This window comes from Chiloscyllium punctatum, chromosome 28 (genome assembly GCF_047496795.1).
Source record: "Chiloscyllium punctatum isolate Juve2018m chromosome 28, sChiPun1.3, whole genome shotgun sequence".
In the NCBI taxonomy this organism is placed as follows: domain Eukaryota; kingdom Metazoa; phylum Chordata; class Chondrichthyes; order Orectolobiformes; family Hemiscylliidae; genus Chiloscyllium; species Chiloscyllium punctatum.
The window spans coordinates 8,305,567-8,327,288 of record NC_092766.1 but is presented as its reverse complement, the minus strand read 5'-3'; the positions used below and the strand labels follow the sequence as shown (position 1 = coordinate 8,327,288).

At 44.3% G+C, this 21,722-nt stretch overlaps 1 protein-coding gene across 1 annotated transcript in view; it reads left to right on the top strand.

Moving 5' to 3' along the window:
• Window positions 1–21,722, top strand: part of LOC140453963 (synaptic vesicle glycoprotein 2A-like) — a 30,202-nt gene that overhangs the window by 2,127 nt on the left and 6,353 nt on the right. The window contains exons 2-6 of the mRNA XM_072548845.1: window positions 10,899–11,770; window positions 15,559–15,739; window positions 17,844–17,995; window positions 20,641–20,774; window positions 21,463–21,552. Coding sequence (XP_072404946.1) covers window positions 11,194–11,770; window positions 15,559–15,739; window positions 17,844–17,995; window positions 20,641–20,774; window positions 21,463–21,552 — 1,134 coding nt within the window. The 5' untranslated portion in view covers window positions 10,899–11,193. The remainder of the gene's footprint in view (window positions 1–10,898; window positions 11,771–15,558; window positions 15,740–17,843; window positions 17,996–20,640; window positions 20,775–21,462; window positions 21,553–21,722) is intronic.

The following is a 21,722-nucleotide window of genomic DNA, read 5'->3' as shown; positions in this document are numbered from 1 at the left end:
AGGGTGGTTTATATACAGAATAATAGATACCTGGGAGGGAGAGTTATGAACTGGAATGTAATCATGAGGTTCAGGGGGTGTTATACATTGAATAACAGATACACGGGGAGTGATTTACAGCCTGGAATCATACCATAGGCTTTAGGTACAGAAAAGCATACAGAAACTGATAGAAGGGTGTGGAATGATTTATTTCCAGTATATTTGATATCTGGGAGTGAGTTACACGCTAGAAACTAACTGATGGGATTCAGTAGATCCAAATATAGAATATAGATATCAAACAGGCTAGAATTTAACTCATGGTTCTGGGGATCCTGTATATGGGATATCTGGCAGAGAGTTATGGACTGCTGTCTAATTGTGCTGTTCATGTGGTATGATATACAGTAACAGATTCTGGGACAGAGTTGCAGACTGGAACCTAATCAAGGGTTCGGGTGGTCTATTATAGAATACAGACTCTGGAATCTAATCGAGGGGTTAGATACAGAATCGGGGAATGAATTACAGGTTTATATGTAATCAAGGAGTTCAGGTGTTTTATATACAGAATAACACATACCCCAGAGTAAAATGCTTTGGGTCCTCTTGTGGCACAATAGTACTGTCCCTACCCTTGAACCAGGAGGCCTGGGTTCAAGTCCCACTTGCTCCAGTGATGTGTAATAACATCTCTGAAAAGGTTGGTTAGAAAAATAGATTAATTTTTTTTAAAAATCCTTGAGTAAGGTAAAGTCACCTTTGTCCAACCAGACCATAAGGCTGCTCTCTCTCACTAAAGAGAGAGAGACTTCTGGTGGTGAGTTAACTTGAGGATCACTACACTTCAGGCACACAGAGAGGAAGAGAAGGGGAATCCTTCATGGTAACCTTAGCCAGAGGAGAAACTGAACCCAGGCTGTTGGTGTCACTGTATTGGAGATCAGCTGCTCAGCCAACTGACCCCCATCCCTGAGTAGAGTATAGACTGGAATCAAAATGAGGGGTTAGTGTAGTTTATATATATAGAATAACTGACCCCCATCCCTGAGTAGAGTATAGACTGGAATCAAAATGAGGGGTTAGTGTAGTTTATATATAGAATAACTGATATCCTTTACTAAGGTATAGAATGCAATTATATTCAAGGGGCTCAGATGGTTTGTAAATGAAGTCATAGTTACTCAGGAGTGAGGTACAGATTGAAATCCAATCAAGGGGTTTGGTAGACTAATAGTTAATCCAGGATTCACTTACCAGCTGGAATCTAATTGAGGGGTTTGGGTAGTTTAATATAGAATCCTGGATATCCAGCAGTGAGCTACAAACTGGAAAGTCTTCACAGGGTCTAGAATATGATGTGTATTTGTAGAATATCAGATACCTGAGAGTGAGGCACAGACTGCAAACCTATCAGTGGTTTGGGAGTTGGAGGGGAAAGGATAACACATATCCAGGAATAAGCTACAGACAGGAAACGAATTGAGGGTTTTCAGGGTTGGGGCATGGATATAGGATAACAGGTATCTCGGAGGTACAGACTGAAATCTAATTGAGGGGTATAAGTAGTTTGAGGCAGACATTGAGCAAATAGCATTCATGCCATACAACCACCAGGCAATGATCATCTCCAACAACAGAGAACCCTAACTATCACACTTAACACAAAGGCATTACCATCACTGAATTATACACTATCAACATCCTGAGGGTTACCATTGACCAGAAACTGAACTGGATTAGCCATACAAATACTGTGGCTACAAGGGCAGGACGGAAGCCTAGAAATCCTGCAGCAAGTAACTCACCTCCTGACTCCCGAAAGCCTGTGCAGTATCAACAAGGCACAAATCAGTAGTGTGATAGAATACTCCCCATTTGCCTGGATTGAGGCAGCTTTAACAATACTCAAGAATCCAGGACAAAACAGCCCACTTGGCTGGCACCACATCCACAAGCATCCACTCCCTTCATCACTGACACTCAGGAGCTGCACTGTGTACCATCTACAAGATGCACTGCTGAAATTCACCTAGATTCTTTATATATATTTTTTTCCTTTCTTTTTTTTCTAAGGGGAAAACACCCAAGTTAAAGGGCAGTGCCTCCTGTTTACTTTTTTTAAATTAACCCCCGCACTACCACCTAACTGTGGTAGTGCTTATTTTTTCCCCAGCACCCATGGTGTGTGTGTGCAGGTGTGAGACACAGTGAGAGACACAAGGTGCACAAATCTTTATTCAATTTCCACCACCAGGAAGAAAGAAAACACCCGAGTGGCCAGTGACAAGCAGAGCCCTTCTCATCAAAGGGCAATGCTGTGTGATCAAACAGTGAAGGGGAGGGCAGGGGCAAAATCAAAATAGAATTGGAGGGGGAAATAATGCACTCCACTCCCTGCGGCGCCCACCTCTCCCTGAACGACTCCAGGGTGTTGGTGGACACCGCGTGCTCCTTCTCCAAGGACACCCGGGCTCTAACGTAACCCCGGAAGAGGGGCAGGCAGCCGGCCCTAACGACCCCCTCCACGGCTCGCTGCCTGGACCTGTTGATGGCCAGTTTGGCCAGGCCCAGGAGCAGACCCACGAGGAGGTCTTCGGACCTGCCCTCCCTCCTCCGTACCGGGTGCCCGAAGATCAAGAGTGTGGGACTGACGTCCAACCAAAAGCAGAGGAGAAGGTTTTTGAGAAAATCAAAAAAGGGAGTGTAAACGCCCACACCCAATATATACATGGTCCACGGACTCCACAGCGCCACAGAACAAGCAGTTGGGCTGGGAGTCCGTGAACCACCGCAACCTGCGGTTGCAGGGGACTGCTGCATGCAGCACCCTCCACCCCAGATCCCCAAGGGAAAGGGGGAGGACTCCCACGTAGAGAGCCCTCCACTGGGGATCCCTACCGCCCGGTGGCAAATGGGCACGCCAAGGCGTGTCCGGACGGTGGATGAGGGAGAAGAGGTGGACGCACACTCCTGATCTTTTTTTTTCCCCTGTTTATTTTTATTTTATTTAACAAATTACAAACAGTTTACAAAAAAACATTTACAGCTGTACACAAAAGACAGCAATTTTTCAAGGGAGAGGAGCAGCAAAGCTAAGCCCCAAACCCTACCATTCAACCATTTTACAGGGAGATGAGGACAAACCTCAAATCCCAGTTCCACATATGACAAGACAGTGACAATGACATTTGTACATTAGACAATATTGTTACATACAAAGGTGCAGACAATACGGACCCAGCAAGCCCCCGCCCCTCCCACCTTCCGACCACTCTAAGGCAGCCCGCCCCTACCCACCTTCCGATTCTCAGTCCACCCCATGCCCCTTCCAGTTCGCAGTCTGCCCTGACACACCTTTCGACCACCTCTAGGACAGCCCACCCCGGTACCCACCCAGGGTGACAGCGGTCAGGACGGCCTACCCACCTTCCGGCTTTCGGGACAGCCTACCAACCTTCAGGTTCACAGGATGGCCTACCCACCCTCCGGCTCTCGGGGTGACAGCTTTCAGGACGACGCATGAGCCTCCCAGCTCACAACGAGGCCTGCCAGACCCAGGGACACGCAAAACAGTGCGGGTGATAGACCCAGGAAACACCACAATACAGTTAGTTACCAAAAAAAAACAGAGTCCTTTCTGGTACACAGTCCAAATCTATACAGTCTTCAAGATATGGAATCCATTTCCAGGAGGAATCCACTTCAGTATACAATGTGCAATGTCAGAAATGGAGTCCGCTCCAAACTGCAGAGTCCGTTGCTAAAAACAGAGTCCACAACCAAGGGCAGAGTCCACTCCTGAAGGCAGCAAATGCACAGCACACAGTTGTTCAGTCTCCATAGAGTCCTGGCCCAGCCTTGGAAAACCAGGCCCACTCACAGGAACATAGTACAGGTGCAGTTAACTCACAGGGGTTTGGTCCACTCCCAAAGGAAATGTCTTCACCCAAACTCCAGGGTACAGCAAGTGCTCACCTCCCAGCACACACACAGGTGTTCAATCTTCAGAGGCCCAGTCCCAGGGCTAGGCCTCCCAACAGGAACAGCTCCTCTGGTAAAATGTATGTCTTCCACAAGAGCTCAGTCCAAACACCAAAAACAGTGAGGATACATACAAAAAACAAAGGAAACTAGAGTCCAAGGGCTAAGCCCTACCACAAAATTAACATTGTCCTTTTCTCAAAAAGATTGGACCAGATTAACAGCTCCCCCCCCGCCATTAAGGGAATTTATATTCTATGAGGTCCACCTGACTGATCTTGTTACAATTATTATATCCCTCACTCTCTGAGTCCAAGGACAGAGGTCAGTTCCTTTTTTTTTGCAGCTCCTACTGAGGCATTTTAGCAGCAGGTCAGCTCCTCCAATGCTGCCTTAGATATAGTCAGCATGTTAATGCACAGTAACCATCACCGCTCTCCACCCCCCCCCCCCCCGCCCCCCAACCGATTTTCGCCCAGAGCACCTTGGAAGAAATTCATTCTCTTCTTCAGGTGGCAAAGACATTGAGGCAGCAGCATCCACCATGTCATCTCGGTTGCAAGGTATCATCATTGCTTGATGGAGAGGGAGAACCCATGGATACTGGAACAATCAAAATGGCTGTTGAGGAGCAGGGCATGTTTTGCTCTCACATTGTTTGCAAGCTTGTAGCTTTCATATGGTCCATGTGCTTGTTCAGGACCCTTGACCTAACGTCACATCGACCATGCCTCTTACCCATGGTTCCTAAACCAAACTTCGCTTAGAGGAGGCTTGTGTCTTGCATTGGTGTTCTTGATACTACTTTCGTGCTGCACAGGGAGGTATTGCATGTCAATAGCGGGTCTCACTTGGAATCATAGCGTGCCACCATTTTAAAGGATGATACTTGCTCTTCACTTCCCTGAAGGCTATGGCTTGGCTATGTGACCATTTCCAAGATGCAAAGGTGTTAGGATGGAGGCCAGGTTATATAAGAACTTTTGTAATTATTCACCAGCCCCAGGCAAGACTTAAACTCCAGAACAGACATGGGAGCTGGGGTACCTTTGATTGCCCTCACTCTACCTTCCAGCGGGTTGACTCTGTAGCCCAGCTAGATAACTTGGGATGCCTGGAACACATTTATCTCTTCTAAGGCATACACCCGCTTGGGAGAAACGTTTAAAGTCCTCTTAGTTATGCTTATTGGTCTTCCCTGTTATTAGCATATCACCTGGATAAATGATGACCAGGGGATCAACCTTATAAAATATTCTCCATCGTCCTATTTAGGTCAGGCTTGGAGGGTCGAAGGACCTGTTCCTGGGCTGTAGATTTTCTTTGTTCTTTGTCTGCTGCCAATACCTCAGGTGGCAATCTCATTTATTGGTACAAACCCATATGGGGTTAATTGTAGCATGTTTCTGGGAATCCTCGCCCAACTGCAATTGCAAGTACCCATGGCTCATGTCCAGCTTCATAGAGGACAGCTCTCCCCACCTCCTTCCGCCCCCCGCCACACTGCCACCTTTGTGTATAAATCCTTGAAGCGAGGGACTGAATATTTATCCAGCAGCGAAAATTGGTTTGCCATTTGTTTAAGATCCCCACAAAGATGAACCTACCCATCAGGCTTCACAATTGGTATGATTGGTATTGCCCATTCTGAAAACTGGACTGATTTGATGATTCCTTTGCTTTCCAGCCTTCTGATTTCTGCCTCTACCTTTGCCCGATAGGCAAATGGCACTGGACACCATTGCAGAATCGTGGACTTGCTTCCTGGTTAACATGCAAGATGGCCTTGACTCCTCTGATAGTCCCTAATTTCAGAGTATTTAATTAAAGCTTCACTCAGGCAGCCATTTTCAAATTAATAAGTATCAAGCCAATCTAGGTGAATACTTCTCAACCAGTTTCACCCCATCAGGGTTGGGCCTGAGTCTTTTACTATAATTAGTGATAACTAAACCAGCTGCTTCTCAGAAGAGACCAAAGTTGTATCCTTAATCTGTAAAGGTTTCCCAATATGGGTTCTCAGTCCGGCCGAGGTCTTGTACAAATTTGAGAGTTGGTGTCCAGAGTGAATTTTGTTAAAGACTGGTTCTGTGATCACTGAAATGGCTGTGCTGGTTTCAATCTCCATTAGAACCAGGTGACCATTTAACTAGATATTTATTTTGGTTGGTTCTGATTTGGATGTCACTAAGCCTCTGAAATAACTCTGCAGAAGCCAGTATCCCATCACCAAGTTGCCTTTTATTTATGTGTGGAGAGTCCTCAACACTGATCCAGCTCCCTCAGAGTGAACAGGATGTTTGACAGTCCTGCTCTTATCTGTCAGCTAGGATGCCCAGACTAATAACCCCAATCAGGGAACTCATTTTGTATGAGGTCCACCTGGCTCACCTCGTTACAATCAGTATGTATTGCATCTTTCAAAACCCACAAGGGCATCAGATATTTGTTAATACAGCCATCCATAAGATACCCTCCAAGCTATTCACCATCCTGACTTGGAAGTGTATCACTGCTTCTTCACTATTGCTGGGTCAAAATCCTGGAACTCCTGAATGACGTTGTGGGTCTTCTTACACTAAATGGTTTGCAATAGTTCAAAGTTGCAGCTCACCTCATCTTCACAAGGGCTACTAGGGATGGGCAACAAATACTGGGAAGAACACTCTCATCCTATACACAAATACCAGTGAATTCAAGGCTGCAATTTCATTGGGTGGAGTTTTTATATAGAATAATGATACCTGGTGGTGAGTTACTGCCTGAAAGATTTAGTTGAAATCCATATGTGAGTTACTGTGGGGTGGAATTTAACTGGGGAAGCCCATGTGTTCTTAATTTTCTGTACCTTTGATTTGTGGACTAAATGGCAAAAGGTTTGTTTTAAAGCCAAAGGGCGGGGGAAAGAATTCCTGTATTTTTGTAAACATGTTCGTGGAACTCATTGTGAGCTATGTTTACACTGCTGCTTTGTTCAAGCATGGGGAGAGGCGAGCTAAGACTCCACACCAGCAGGGGTTGTGTGTGTGCACAGGGTGAGATTCAGCCAGCAGCAAGTTGTGCAAATATTACCAGTTGTAGATGCCAGAAGACATCAGTCTGACAGCAGCTCTGTTATTACCTGCAGAGTGTTTTCTGTCAACCTGAGTCTATCAGATAGGTAAATTGGAGACTTTGATCAAATATTTAACCTTTTTTAATGATCACAGAGAACAGTGCTTGAGCATCAACACACTTTTTCAAATGGATTGTAACAGTAATAAGAGAGACCTGGGACTGAGTTGCAATTTGGAATCCAATCACGGGTTCAGGTCTTCCTGTATATGACAAGGACTGAGTTATAATACACAAGAAGCAATTGTTTCCAGTGGTGGAATGCTGGTAACTGGAGAATTTATATATAGACAAATGAACTAAAGATAAGGATATTATTTCTAAAGAATAAGTTGTGATCTGGAATGCACTGCCTGACCTGTTGTGTCTCTGACTCTGTCTCACTCTGACCTGGCCTCTCATTCTCCCCTTGTCATTCTCAATATTAACATCATCACTAATTCCATTGCCCCTTTCACCTCCTTAGCCAATACTCTCTCTGCCCTTGTTTCCATGTTTTCTGTCCTTGTCTGTCTGTCCCTCTCTCTGCCCCTGATCTTGTCCTTCTCTCTGCCCATCCTTTTCTCTCTCTGCTCCATCTTTCTCTCTACCATACCCTTCTCTCTGGCTCTAATAGACTCTTGGACATTCATAGCACAGAGACCATTCCGCCATCATAACCTTATACACCTCTATTAGATTGTCACTCAACCGTTGCTGTTCTAAGGAGACCAACCCAAATCTACCCATTCATTCCTTATAGCTCAAACTCTCTGGCCCAGGCAGCATCTTTGTAAATCTCCTCTGCTCCTTTTGGTGCATTCACATCCTGACCATAACGTGGGGACCAGAATTGCACACAGTATACTAGATGTGGCCACAGCAGCACTTTATACAGATCCAGCATAACCTCCTTGCTCTTGTGTGCCAGACCTCAGCTTATAAAGGCAGGTATTCCACACGTCTTCTTAACCACCTTATCTACATGCCATGCCACCTTTAGACACTTGTAGAACTGTTCACCAAGGTCACTCAGTACTTTACAGGGTCCTTTCATTCAACTGTGTAATCCCTTGCCTTGTTAGGCCTCTCCAAGTGCAATACTTTACACTTTTCCTGATTGAATTCTATTTGCCACTATCCTGCTGAGCTGACCATCATCCTCCTGCACTTTAAGGCTACCCTTCTCACTATTTATCACCTGACCAATTTTTGTGTCATGTGCAAACTTGTTGAAGGTACTCTTCCCCCCCATTTAAGTCCAAATCATTAATATATACCACAAGTGGTAAGGGCCCCAGCACCAAGCTCTATGGAACCTCATTAGAAACAAATTTCTATTCACAGAAATATGCCTCACTCATCACCCTCTGCTTCCTGCTCACAGCCAATTTTGGATCTGATGTGTCTCCTTGTCTTGGATCCCATGAATTCACATTTTTGACCAGTCTGCCAAGCTCAGTCTGCCAAAAGCCTTGCTAAAGCTCATGTAGACCACATAAAGTCATAGAGATGTACAGCATGAAAACAGGCTTCTGTCCAACTCGTCCATGCCGACCAGATATCCTAAATTAATCTAGTTCCATTTGCCAGCATTTGGCCTATATCCCTCCAAACCCTTCCAAATCATATACCCATCCAGATGCCTTTTAAATGTTGTAATTGTACCAGCCTCCACCACTTCCTCTGGCAGCTCATTCCATACGTGCACCACCCTCAGTATGAAAAAGTTGCCCCTTAGGTCCTTTTAAATCTTTCCCACCTCACCCTAAACCTATGCCCTCTAGTTTTGGATTCCCGATTATCTGTTTACCCTATCCATGCTCCTCATGATTTTATAAACCTCTATAAGGTCACCCCTCAGCCTCTGATACTCCAGAGAAAACAGCCTCAATCTATTCAGCCTCTCCCTATAGCTCAAATCCTCCAATCCTGGCAACATCCTTGTAAAGCTTTTCTGAACCCTTTCAAGTTTCACAACAGCCTGCCTATAGCAGGGAGACCAGAATTGCACGCAGTACTCCAAAAGTAATGTGCCCAAACAATGTGCTGTACAGCTGCAACATGACCCTCCCAACTCCTATACTCAATGTACTGACCAATAACAACAAACATACCAAACTCTTTCTTCACTATCCTGTCTACCTGCGACTCCACTTTCAAGGTGCTATGAACCTGCACTCCCAGGTCTCTTTGTTGAGCAACACTCCCTAGGACCTTATCATTAAGTGTATAAGTCCTGTCCCATTTGCCTTTCCAAAATGCAGCACCTCACATTAAAAGCATTACTTTTACTCCTGGTTTCCACCACAAAAAAATTGATATAAGTTGTCAAGCATGACTTTCTCTTAACATGTCCATGCTGAGTACATGTGATTAAGCTGTATATCTCTGAGTGCAGATATCTTCTGTCCCTCAGCATCCTTTCCAATAACATCCCCCTTAGACTGGTTGGCTTTCCTGGCTGCAGGTTCTGGTAATTTGTTGTAGTGGCCACTATATTGGATCTAGAAGCATGTAGAAGCTCAAACAGAATCCATGGATACATCAACAAACACCTAATATAGCTAAGGGAACTAATATACAGGCCACTACAGTGAACTAATGGGACCGGCAACCTGAAGCAGCAGGAACAGAACCAAATTCCAGAAGACGCAGTACAGCAGTACCTCACAAGAGGCTCCAAAGCACTGTACATGTCACCGAGACAGGGGACAAAATGTCTGCAAATCAACTTCCCAGCTCGGCGAACATACCCACAACAACAGTAAAGTATTCGTTTCAGACTGTGCCTATGTCTTCTGGATCAACACACACATTATCTCTAAGGTCCCTAATAGGTCCTTCTCTTTCTTTAATTATTCTCTTGCTCTTTATGTGGTTAAAAAGTCCCACTGCATTTTCCTTTATTCTACCAGCCAATGCTTTCTTATACACTCTTTTTGATTTCCTAAATTCCTCATTATGATGCTCCTCCCCTGCACTTTATAGACTTCTCTGGGGTCCCTGCCTTTGGTGAACCTTTGATATCTGCTATAAGCTTCTCTTTTCTTTTTAATCCTAACATTTATGTCCTTTGATATCAGGGTTCTCTGATCTCTCTGTCATGTCTCTTCCCCCTCTGCCCCACCTCATCTTTCTTGGTCCCCTGTCTCTTTTTCTCTGCCCTTGTCCTTTTTCTCTTTGCCCATCTCTCTCTCTCTGCACAATCCTCTATCCCTCTACAGTCCTGCCTCCCTCTCCGAGTCTGGCCCAGTCTCCCTGTCTCTGACTCCTCTCTTTGTCTGGCCCTCCTTCTTTCTCTCTCTCTCTGCCCAGCTTTGCAATCTGTCTCTGCTCCTTAATATGGAGCCGGATACACTGCATGATAAAGACCAGTCCTACATTCTCCATTTCGAGAGGGTACTGTCATGCAAGCTCTGGCTAACTATCAGCCGTCTCCAACCCACCCACTGGTCGGCTGTCTGATGCTGTGACATTGTCAACTATCTAAGAAATCTAATCTTTGTGCATTATTCCAGCCTTCACTCCTGTGGGACCACTTTCTGTCTGATTCACTCTGGTGTAATTAAACTTTCACAGGGCTCAGTGTGGGAGACAGGCTGCAAACTGTGAGCCCCGACCTTGGCATGGTTCAACAATTCTGCTTCCTTTAGTTGAACAACTCTGCTCAAACTGTTCCAAGTCCATGCTGGTGTCACTGTGACCAATGAAATCCACTTGACTGTTAATTTCTTTTTTTTAGGTTCAGCTGAACCAGCAATTAAAGCTAATACATTGTGACAAAGTTACCATCCTACTCTACTCCCTAATATACTGCCTTTATTTTAAATCATTAGGTATATCCCTGTCTTTGTGTGATCATCGATCGCTCTTTGATTTGGACTCCTCCTTGTTCCCCTGGCTTGTTTCCTGCTTCCTGTCTGGACTCAGCTTCCATTTGCTGTCCTGGGTCAGCTACTGCTTGATCTCCATCCTCATCACTCTCCTTGTCCAATTCCTGCCTGTTCCACTGAGATTCTCCATCTCGAACCTGTGTTCCCTGTGACTACCTCACTCAAGTTTCACTCCTGGATGTGACTGGCACGGTCAAACTTCCTGAAAGTACCCACACATCTCCTGAGCCAGGTCGCTATGGATGACAACTTCAAAGACCGGACAGCCTTCATCAGAGGCGCCAAGGACATTGCCAAGGAAGTGAAGCGGCAGGCAGCTAAAAAGGTGGCCAAAGGTACAGACCGACTCCATGATGAGTACAGTCGGCGCTCTTACACACGATTCCAGGAAGAGGATGATGACGATGACTACCAGCCACAATATAGCTACTCAGGTGGAAATGATGAAGAAGGAGGCTCGAGTGATGCCACTGAGGGCCATGATGAGGAAGACGAGATCTATGAGGGGGAATATCAGGGCATCCCCCATGCCAACAAGATGGCAGATGACCACATAGCAAGCACGCAGCCCATGGTGGATGATTTCAGGGACTATGAGGAGATGGAAGGTGAACGGGAGAAGGAGAAGGAACAGCTGGCCCAGCAGTATGAGCTCATCTTACAGGAATGTGGTCATGGCCGCTTCCAGTGGACCTTGTACTTTGTTCTGGGCCTGGCACTCATGGCAGATGGAGTGGAGGTCTTTGTGGTTGGGTTTGTGCTGCCTAGTGCTGAGAAGGACATGTGTTTATCTGACTCCAACAAAGGCATGCTCGGTAAGTACAAGGAGCATTCAATTCAAAACTGCTCAAACAGAATCAATGGAATTCACATAAATATTTATATATATATGCTCAGGGGCCTGCTCCTCTGTGTCTATTTGTGTAGTTCCCAGACACTGCTGTGTGACCCACATACTGCTCTGTTGCCTTTGTATGTGCATGTGGGTCCAAGACCAGACTCCACACTCTGTGTGTACGTGTGTGTGTAGGTTTGATACATTCTCCACTGTGTTTGTTCGGTTGCTGGGGTCTGTGTGTGGTCTACACACACACACACACAGAGCTGCAGGGTCTTAGACATATACACACACACAGCGGACTGTTGACTGAGACTGCTCACATATTCAAGGTGTTTTAGAGGCTGTTGGTGTCGCAGTTTGCAATCAGCTCAAGTGCATCTCACAATGACAGTGACCCACTCTTCAGGGACATAGAATAAAAAGAGCATTAAATCAGAGCAGTCCAACACCATTCACATATCCTTCATCATCTCACTGTAACTCAGAGAGGGACATGCTGTCTCAGGGGTCCTCATCATTTTAAGGCTGTGAAATAGAATTATATATTCTCACTAGTGTAACGGATTTAATATCCTTTACATGCCTCCCAGGCTCATCCTTTGAATTACTTCAAATTACAGAGACTAAAATTTGGGAGACTAACCAAGAATAATGGAATAGTCAAATCTAGGGTTAACAAAGGCATGAATAATGAGGACTTCAGGTTAATTGAGATGGGTGGAGCAGGTCAATGTTGTGAAAGAGACTTCCTTGGTTATAGAATAGATATCTGGTCAGATGCTCATCTCAGGGATGTGATGCAAAATTTTAAATAACATGATCAGACTCAGTTACCTGGAGGATGGGTAGAAAAGAGACTAAGGAACAGAATTTGTGTTGATAACCGAAGCCAATGGCTTTAGCCTTACCAATATTTAACTGGAGGAAATGTCTCCTCATCCATTAGACTATGTATGACCAGAGAAATGGAGAATATAATGAAACAATAAAAGAGTGCATGATTCCCATCAGGGGAATTCTTTGTGAGGGTCAGGCCAAATACAATATGGGGAAATGAAGTGGAAAAAGTAAGACTGACAAACAAAAAGAATATGGCAGTTAATATTGAAGCCAAAATGTCTTGTAGCAACATCTAAATCATACGTCAGTCATAAACAACAGAGGATTCCTATTCAGGACAAAAAGGGTGGTCAATGCTTAGTGGTGCAAGATATAATATATCATAAGTACTTTGCATCAGTGACTAAGGAAGAATGAACTGATAAAATTAGTACGTAGAAATGGTAGTGAATGAATGGGGTGAAAATTGCTCATTTTCTTTAAATCACTTAAAATTAAAGAAAATGACCAGTGGAGACATTAAAGGGCTTGTCATAACCTTCCAATCTGCCCTGGGCACAGGGGGAGATGCCAGAAGACTGCAGAGTGGGAAATTTGACACAATTATTGAAGAAAGAGGGTGAAGATATTCTTAGTTAAGTTCTGAGGAAGTGTCACTCTGGACCCAAAACGTGAACTCTCTCCACAGATGCTACCAGACCTGCTGAGCTTTCCCAGCAATTTCTGTTTTTGATTTCCAGCATCCACAGTTCTTTCAGGTTTTTTTCTTAGTTAAGTACTGGCAAGTCAATTTAACATTACTGGTAGGAGATCTTTTAGAAATAGCCATCCAGGAGCAGGTGAGCAGGCATGAGGAGAGATTTGTATTTGTTAAGGAGACTAGCATGAATGTGTAAAAGGCAGATCGTGCTTTACTAACTACAGGAGCGCCTCGACTTACAAACTTAATCCGTTCTGGGACCCCGTTCGTGAACTGAATCAATTTTTCCCATTGTTCGGACAGCGTAAGAATGCTTGGACGTAGCAACAAACGCTGTTCACAGCGCACGCGCCAAAGACAAACTGAATGAGATCACGCGGGGCCCGAGAGCTTTTGTGTTCAACAAGTGCGTAGCAAAGCAGAACAATGAAACCATGTGGTCGCACACAGGCTGTTTGCTTTCGTACCTTTGTTCGGTACCTTGAATTTCGTACGTACGTTGAAGCAAAATTTTATGTACAATCCTGTTTGTAAACCAATTTGTTCGTGAACGGAGTCATTCGTATGTCGAGGCAATACTGTAGATTCCATTTTTTGGTGACGTTCCAGAGAAAGTAGCTGAAAGGAATACATTGTTGTCTTGTTATGAAGGTGTACCTGTAAGAGAGTTAAAAGCTAGCAGAGCTACCTTTATAAGGTAACAATATAACATTTGGTCGAACATCTAAATTAACTGGGTTGCCTGGAGACAACAAAACAAATTCAAATTTGGCCAATCAGTTTAAATTATCCCCCAAAATACTAAAGTCCAATCAAGTTTGAATTTAGTATTTTGACAATATTAAGACCGATGAAATGATCCAATGCTTTGGGGTATTGAACAGTTGGAGGAGAACTGCCAAAGGGCCAACAGCTGTAGGCTGCTAATGAGAACTCTGAGAGGTACCTGTCTGGAGAAGGAGTTTGCACAGAGAAAAAGATTGACACCAACTTGTAGAGCAAATCTACAGAGGAAGATTCAAAGAGAAGATTCAATAGCTGGCTGGTTTTGATATTTGAATTTTTCTGTAAATCCTAATCGGAGGTTTTGTCAGACTAGCATTATAGAAGGGAAAGTAAAAGATAGGTTAGAGGAAGGAGTTGTAAAGAGTTGTTAGTTAATTATTCTCTGTTATATTTTAAGAAATAAAGTTGTTAATTTTTACTTTAAATAGTTCTTGGCCTTTCGCATTTTCACAGATTATTGCACAGGGTAAATCATTTCTGTGTTGCTGGTTTAAAATTAGCGGGGGGGGGGGGTGTTTACCCCGTATTGTAACAGTATATAAGTGTTATTGATTTTAGGTAGGTCTTTAACAAAGTTCCACCACAAAAAACTCAGGTAAACAAAACTGGGGTTCATGAAATAAGAGGATCACAGTTGGATAAAAAGTGATAACGACTGAAAATAGTGAGTTGTGTTCTTAGACTAGAGAGTGACAGACAGTGAGGTTCTCCTAGGGTCAGTGCTAGGAGCCCTGCATCCCTTTGATCTACATTAATGATGTGGAATGCAGAGTAACACTTCAAAATTTGCTGGTGTTACCAATGATCCTTGAAGCTACGATGCTGGGGATGATTCTGTTTCACTACAGACACAGAGAGACTAGCTGGATAGGCAGACTAGTTACAGATGGAATTTAATGTGGAGTATCAGGGAATGCACTTCAGTGATGCAGTAAATGCTGACATCAGGAACTTGCTACCTATGAGTGTGCTGGAAACAGACCATCAGTGTATTTGAAAGGAAATTCAGAAAAAAAAACTTTAAAGATAAACAGGAGGTAAAAGACTAAGCAAGTGAACTGAAGACTCTGTTTCTGTGGAGAAATGACCAATACTTTGAGTCTAATAGCCCTCTAAATCTCTTCTCCCTTGTTGTATCCTGATACTGCTGAGAATTCACCATGTATCTCCAGTAGGACCCTTCTTAACTTGAAAACATTATCAATATAAGACAGGAAAGACAAGGCAATGAGTTATGAGACTTAGTGTGTGATAAATGGAGTGATACTGCTCACTGAGCTACAGAAAAAAAAAACAGTAAAGTGTGTGGTTGATCAGCCAAACAGGAGACTCAAGTGTGACAGGTTAAGGACAGCCTGTGAAGAGGTTGAACTAGTTGGGTAGCTCAGTATGCACTGAGTGTCTCATTCTGACTGTTCTTTGTTTTTCTGTTGCAGGGCTAATCGTGTATTTGGGGATGATGGTGGGGGCCTTCCTCTGGGGAGGTCTTGCAGACAGAATGGGCCGCAGGCAGTGTCTGCTCATCTCTCTTTCAGTAAACAGTGTCTGCGCTTTCTTCTCGTCCTTTGTGCAAGGATATGGGACCTTCCTGTTCTGCAGACTTCTCTCTGGTGTTGGGTAACGTAGACTGCTCTGCTTCCTTGCACCCTTTCTCATTCTGAAAGTTGTGTTGTGTTAGCCTGCCTAACCTGATATGGGTTAACTTCCAGGAGAACCCCACACTGTGATCTAGGAATGAATCATTCCTTTTACTAGCCAAGATCACAATTCATATGGAAAGTACATGCCATCGCTGGGTTAGAAAGAGAGGGGAAATTAGGCAGGATCACTGTCCATTGACCCCTGGGCTAAAGACAGAGGGGAAATTTAACCAGGGTTTCTGCTCCTGATCACTGTCCAGTCACCTCCTGGTATAAAGACATTATTTTTTCATTCTGTTTATTTTTGGATTATGATACTGCCTACACAAAGAGGCTGTGTAAAGATATATTTGTAGTTGAAAATATTGTGTTTACTGAAGTTCATTGAGAGACGTATACATAACACTGCCTTTCCCTGGAACAGTGAGAGCAGCCAGACAGAACTGAGGCAGTGGTTTTCTGAATGAAGTGACAGCTAGCTGATAACATTTTGTAGGTTCCTGGTCATGTGAGATCAATAAAAGAGAAACTCATAGCCTGCAAAGAGAGAGCATCTAAATCTCACTACCTGTTCATGCAGAGGTATTGGGAAAAATGTCTGGTAACTGTCCTAACTCACTATTTCCCTGTAAACTGCTCTCGCTGCAAATTTCTTTGTTGAAAGAAAAACCGCTTCAATGATGGTGCTTAACAGATTATAGAACATAGAACATTACAGCGCAGTACAGGCCCTTCGGCGTCGATGTTGTGCCGACCTGTCATACCAATCTGAAGCCGATCTAACCTACACTATTCCACGGACGTCCATATTCTTGTCCAATGACGACTTAAATGTACTTAAAATTAGCGAATCTACTACCGTTGCAGGCAAAGCACTCCATACCCTTACTACTCTGAGTAAAGAAACTACCTCTGACATCTGTCCTATATCTATCACCCCTCAATTTAATGCTATGCCCCCTCATGCTCTCTGTCACTATACTTGGAAAAAGGCTCTCCCTGTCCACCCTATCTAACCCTCTGATTATCTTATATGTCTTAATTAAGTCACCCTTCTCTCAACCTTCTCTCTAACGAAAACAGCCTCAAGTCCCTCAGCCTTTCATCATAAGACCTTCCCTCCATAGCAGGCAACATCTTAGTAAATCTCCTCTGCACCCTTTCCAAAGCTTCCCCATCCTTCTTATAATGTGGTGACCAGGACTGTACACAATACTCCAAATGCAGCTGCACCAGAGTTTTGTACAGCTGTAGCATAACCTCATGGTTCTGGAACTCGATCCCTCTATTAATAAAAGCTAAAACACTGTATGCCTTCTTAACAACCCTGTCAACCTGGGTGGCAACTTTCAAGGATCTATGTACATGGACACCGAGATCTCTCTGCTCATCTACACTACCAAGAATCTTACCATTAGCCCAGTACTTTGCATTCCGGTTACTCCGACCAAAGTGAATCACCTCACACTTGTTTGCATTAAACTCCATTTGCCACCTCTCAGCCCAGCTCTGCAGCTTATCTATGTCTCTCTGTAATCTACGACATTCTTCGTCACTATCCACAACTCCACCGACCTTAGTGTCATCTGCAAATTTACTAACCCACCCTTCTACGCCCTGATCCAGGTCGTTTATAAAAATGATGAACAGCAGTGGACCCAACACTGACCCTTGCGGTACACCACTGGTAACTGGACTCCAGGATGAACATTTCCCACCCTCTGTCTTCTTTCAGCAAGCCAATTACTGATCCAAACTGCTATATCTCCCACAATCCCATTCCTCCACATTTTGTACAATAGCCTACTGTGGGGAACCTCATCGACAACCTTGCTGAAATCCATGTACACCACATCAACCGGTTTACTCTCACCTACATGTTTGGTCACCTTTTCAAAGAACTCCATAAGGTTTGTGAGGCACGACCTACCCTTCACAAAACGTGCTGACTATCCCTAATCAAATTATTTTTTTTCTAGATGATTATAAATCCTATCTCTTATAACCTTTTCCAACACTTTACCAACAACTGAAGTAAGATTGTGGTGTGTAACCCAGCCTTTTTCATTCACTTGCTCTAGAATTGGTGGTTCTATTCCCATTGTGTTTTCTTACTTCTCGGAGTTCCTCGCCCAGGAGAAGCGAGGAGAGCACCTGAGCTGGCTTTGCCTATTCTGGATGATCGGAGGAATTTATGCCTCAGCGATGGCATGGGCCATCATCCCTCACTACGGTAAGGGCATCAAAGTTCAGGTCCAAGAGCTACACAACAAATATCAAGTCAACCTGAGATGGAGTACTGAGGATGGGTCAAGGACTGGACAATAATGCAGGGAGTTCAAGGCCAATATCATAATCATTGTGTCTAAAACACAGCGGCAAGGTGTCTCAGTGGTTAGCACTGCTGTCTCGCAGCACCAGGGTCCCAGGTTCGATTCCAGCCTCGGCCGATTGGAGTTTGCACATTCTCCCCGTGTCTGTGTGGGTTTCCTCTGGGTGCTCCAGTTTCCTCCCACAGTCCAAAGATGTGCAGGTTAGGTGAATTGGCCATGCTAAATTGTAGTATGTATTAGGTGCATTAGTTAGGGGTAAATGTAGGGGAATGGGTCTGTATGGGTTGCTCTTCGGAGGATCGGTGTGGACTTGTTGGGCAGAAGGGCCTGTTTCCATACTGTAGGGAATCTAATCTAAAACTAGGTGTGAAATTCCAGCATGGTTCTCAAATAACAGGTGCACCACCAGTGTGTTTAATACAGATAAATTGTGCTGGTCTCATATGGGGGAGTGTTTGATGGGGACAACATCAAAAAAGTTTTACTCTGTATGTAACCACATACTATACATGTGCTAGGAGTGTTCAATGGGGACAATGGAGAGGAAGCATTACTCTACCAAATCCCATTCTGTACCGGTGCTGGGAAACTAATTAATACTGATATATTATACTGACTCACTGAGTCTTACAGATGTACAGCATGGAAATAGACCCTTCGTTCCAACCCGTCCATGCCGACCAGATATCCCAACCCAATCTAGTCCTACCTGCCAGCACCCAGCCCATATCCTTCCAAACCCTTCCTATTTATATACCCATCCAAATGCCTCTTAAATGTTGCAATTGTACTAGCCTCCACCACTTCCTCTGGAAGCCCATTCCATACACGTACCATCCTCTGCATGAAAAAGCTGCTCCTTAGGTCTCTTTTATATCTTTCCCCTCTCACCCTAAACCTATGCCCTCTAGTTCTGGACTCCTCGACCCCAGGGAAAAGACTTTGTCTATTTACCCTATCCATGCCTCTCATGATCTTATAGACCTCTATAAGGTCACCCCTCAGCCTTCGATGCTCCAGGGAAAACAGCCCCAGCCTATTCAACCTCTCCCTATGCTCAAATCCTCCAACCCTGGCAACATCCTTGTAAATCTTTTCTGAACCCTTTCAAGTTTCACAACATCCTTCCGATAGGAAGGAGACCAGAATTGTGTGCAATATTCCAAAAGTGGCCAAACCAATATCCTGTACAGCCACAACATGACCTCCCATCTCCTGTACCCAATACTCTGACCAATAAAGGAAAGCATACCAAACACCTTCTTCACCATCCTATCTACCTGGGATTCCACGTTCAAGGAGCTATGAACCTGCACTCCAAGGTCTCTTTGTTCAGCAACACTCCCGATGACCTGACCATTAAGTGTATAAGTCCTGCATTTATCTCACATTTATCTAAATTAAACTCCATCTGCCACTTCTCAGCCCATTGGCCCATCTGATCAAGGTCCCATTGTAATCTGAGGTAACCCTCTTTGCTGTCCACTACACCTCCAATTTTGGTGTCATCTGCAAACTTACTAACTGTACCTCTTATGTTCACATCCAAATCATTTATATAAATGGTGAAAAATAGTGGACCCAGCACCGATCCTTGTAGCACTCCACTGGTCACAGGCCTCCAGTCTGAAAAACAACCCTCCATCACCACCCTCTGTCTTCTACCTTTGAGCCAGTTCTGTATTCAAATGGCTCGCTCTCCCAACCAGATATCCCAGATATGCCGACCAGATATCCCAACCCAATCTAGTCCTACCTGCCAGCACCCAGCCCATATCCTTCCAAACCCTTCCTATTCATATACCCATCCAAATGCCTCTTAAATGTTGCAATTGTACTAGCTCTCCCAAGATTCAATAAGACCAAACCTTGCTAACCAGTCTTCCATGGGGAACCTTGTCGAACACCTTACTGAAGTCCATATAGATCATGTCCACCGCTCTGCCCTCATCAATCCTCTTTTGTTACTTCAAAAAACTCAATCAAGTTTGTGAGACATGATTTCCCATGAACAAAGCCATGTTGACTATCCCTAATCAGTCCTTGCCTTTCCAAATACATGTACATCCTGTCCCTCAGGATTCCCTCCAACAACTTGCCCACCACCGATGTCAGGCTCACTGCTGCTTGAACGTTACCGAAGGTAAGGACTGGTTTGCACTAAATCATTGAACCCTCATAAAATGCAGCAATATTGTAACTCAGCCCTTCTGTGTAACACTGTGTCACACTCTTTTCTCTGAACTTTCTCTATCATTTCTCCCCTACCTCTGATCTACTTACCCTGCTTATTTCATGCTGCAATCTTCCTTTATATTGGGTTTTTAATCTCATATCAACACTTCTGTTCTCTTTTATTTGTGTTAATGTCACCTACTGCTCTCTTTCCCATCCTTGATCTCCTTCCTGTCACTATCCTTTCCCTTCCCCTCTTGTTCCATCCACATATCCTGTCCTCATCCAATTCTCTTAATTTCCTGCACTGTCTCAATTCAATCACTCTCCTCCATCCCCCACCTCTCCCTTTCCTTCCCTTTCCCTCCAGGCTGGAGTTTCCAGATGGGATCAGCATACCAGTTCCACAGTTGGCGAGTCTTTGTTCTTGTCTGTGCCTTTCCTTCCGTCTTTGCGATTGTGGCCCTCAACTTCATGCCTGAGAGTCCTCGCTTCTACCTAGAGGTAACTACCACTGTTTCCCCTCTTTCACTACACGCTTGCTTACAATCCTCAGCACAACCCACAGGCACAAGGCTGGCAGAAGATTTTCATTAATTCAGAGAGCTTTACTCTATATCTAATCCCAGGCTGTCCCCATACTGAGTGTTTGATGAGGATAGTGCAGAGAAGGCTTAACTCTGTTCCAAAAACTGTGCTGTCCCTGTCCTGGAGTGTCTGACGAGGACACTGTAGAGAGCTCTTTACTTCCAATTTTAAAAACTAGGAGTTTTACTTTCAGTTTAAAAGAGTAGACAGAATGTTTTTCTGTATGTAACCCCACGATGTACTTGTCCTGCGAGTGTTTGATGGGGACTATGTAGAGTAAGCTTTACTTTGTTTAAAAGAGTCAAGGCAGTTTTACTCTGTATTTTACCCTGTGCTGTACCTTCCTTGACTGGAAACGAGAGTTGTATTTCCTTCATAATATGGTGTGGAATGAGATGCTGTATGAGTCTCTGTCTTGAGTTTATTGCTGTGATATTGGAACTGCTAGTATTTGGATCCAAGTAGTTCACACCTGGAAAGGTGTCAGCACTGCTCACATTAGAGGAACTACCCGACAGAGAGAGACAGTGACAAATCTGATTAGTCTGAAAAGTTTGCAGATTATTCCAGCAGAGAGTGACCTGCTCTATCTATCTTCTGACAGAATGGCAAACACGATGAGGGCTGGATGATTCTCAAACAGGTTCATGACATCAACATGAGGGCCAAAGGCTTCCCGGAACGGGTCTTCTCTGTGAGTATCTTGATTTGGTCACAACTCACTGAACTTTGAGTCAATGATAGGCTTTTCAGGTTGTGGCAAGGCTAGCTTTCTTTAATAAACTAGTCCCTGCATGGAGATTTCCCTCCTCTCTAAATTCCAGATCATTGGATATTGATCATGAGCAGAAGCGCTAGCTGATT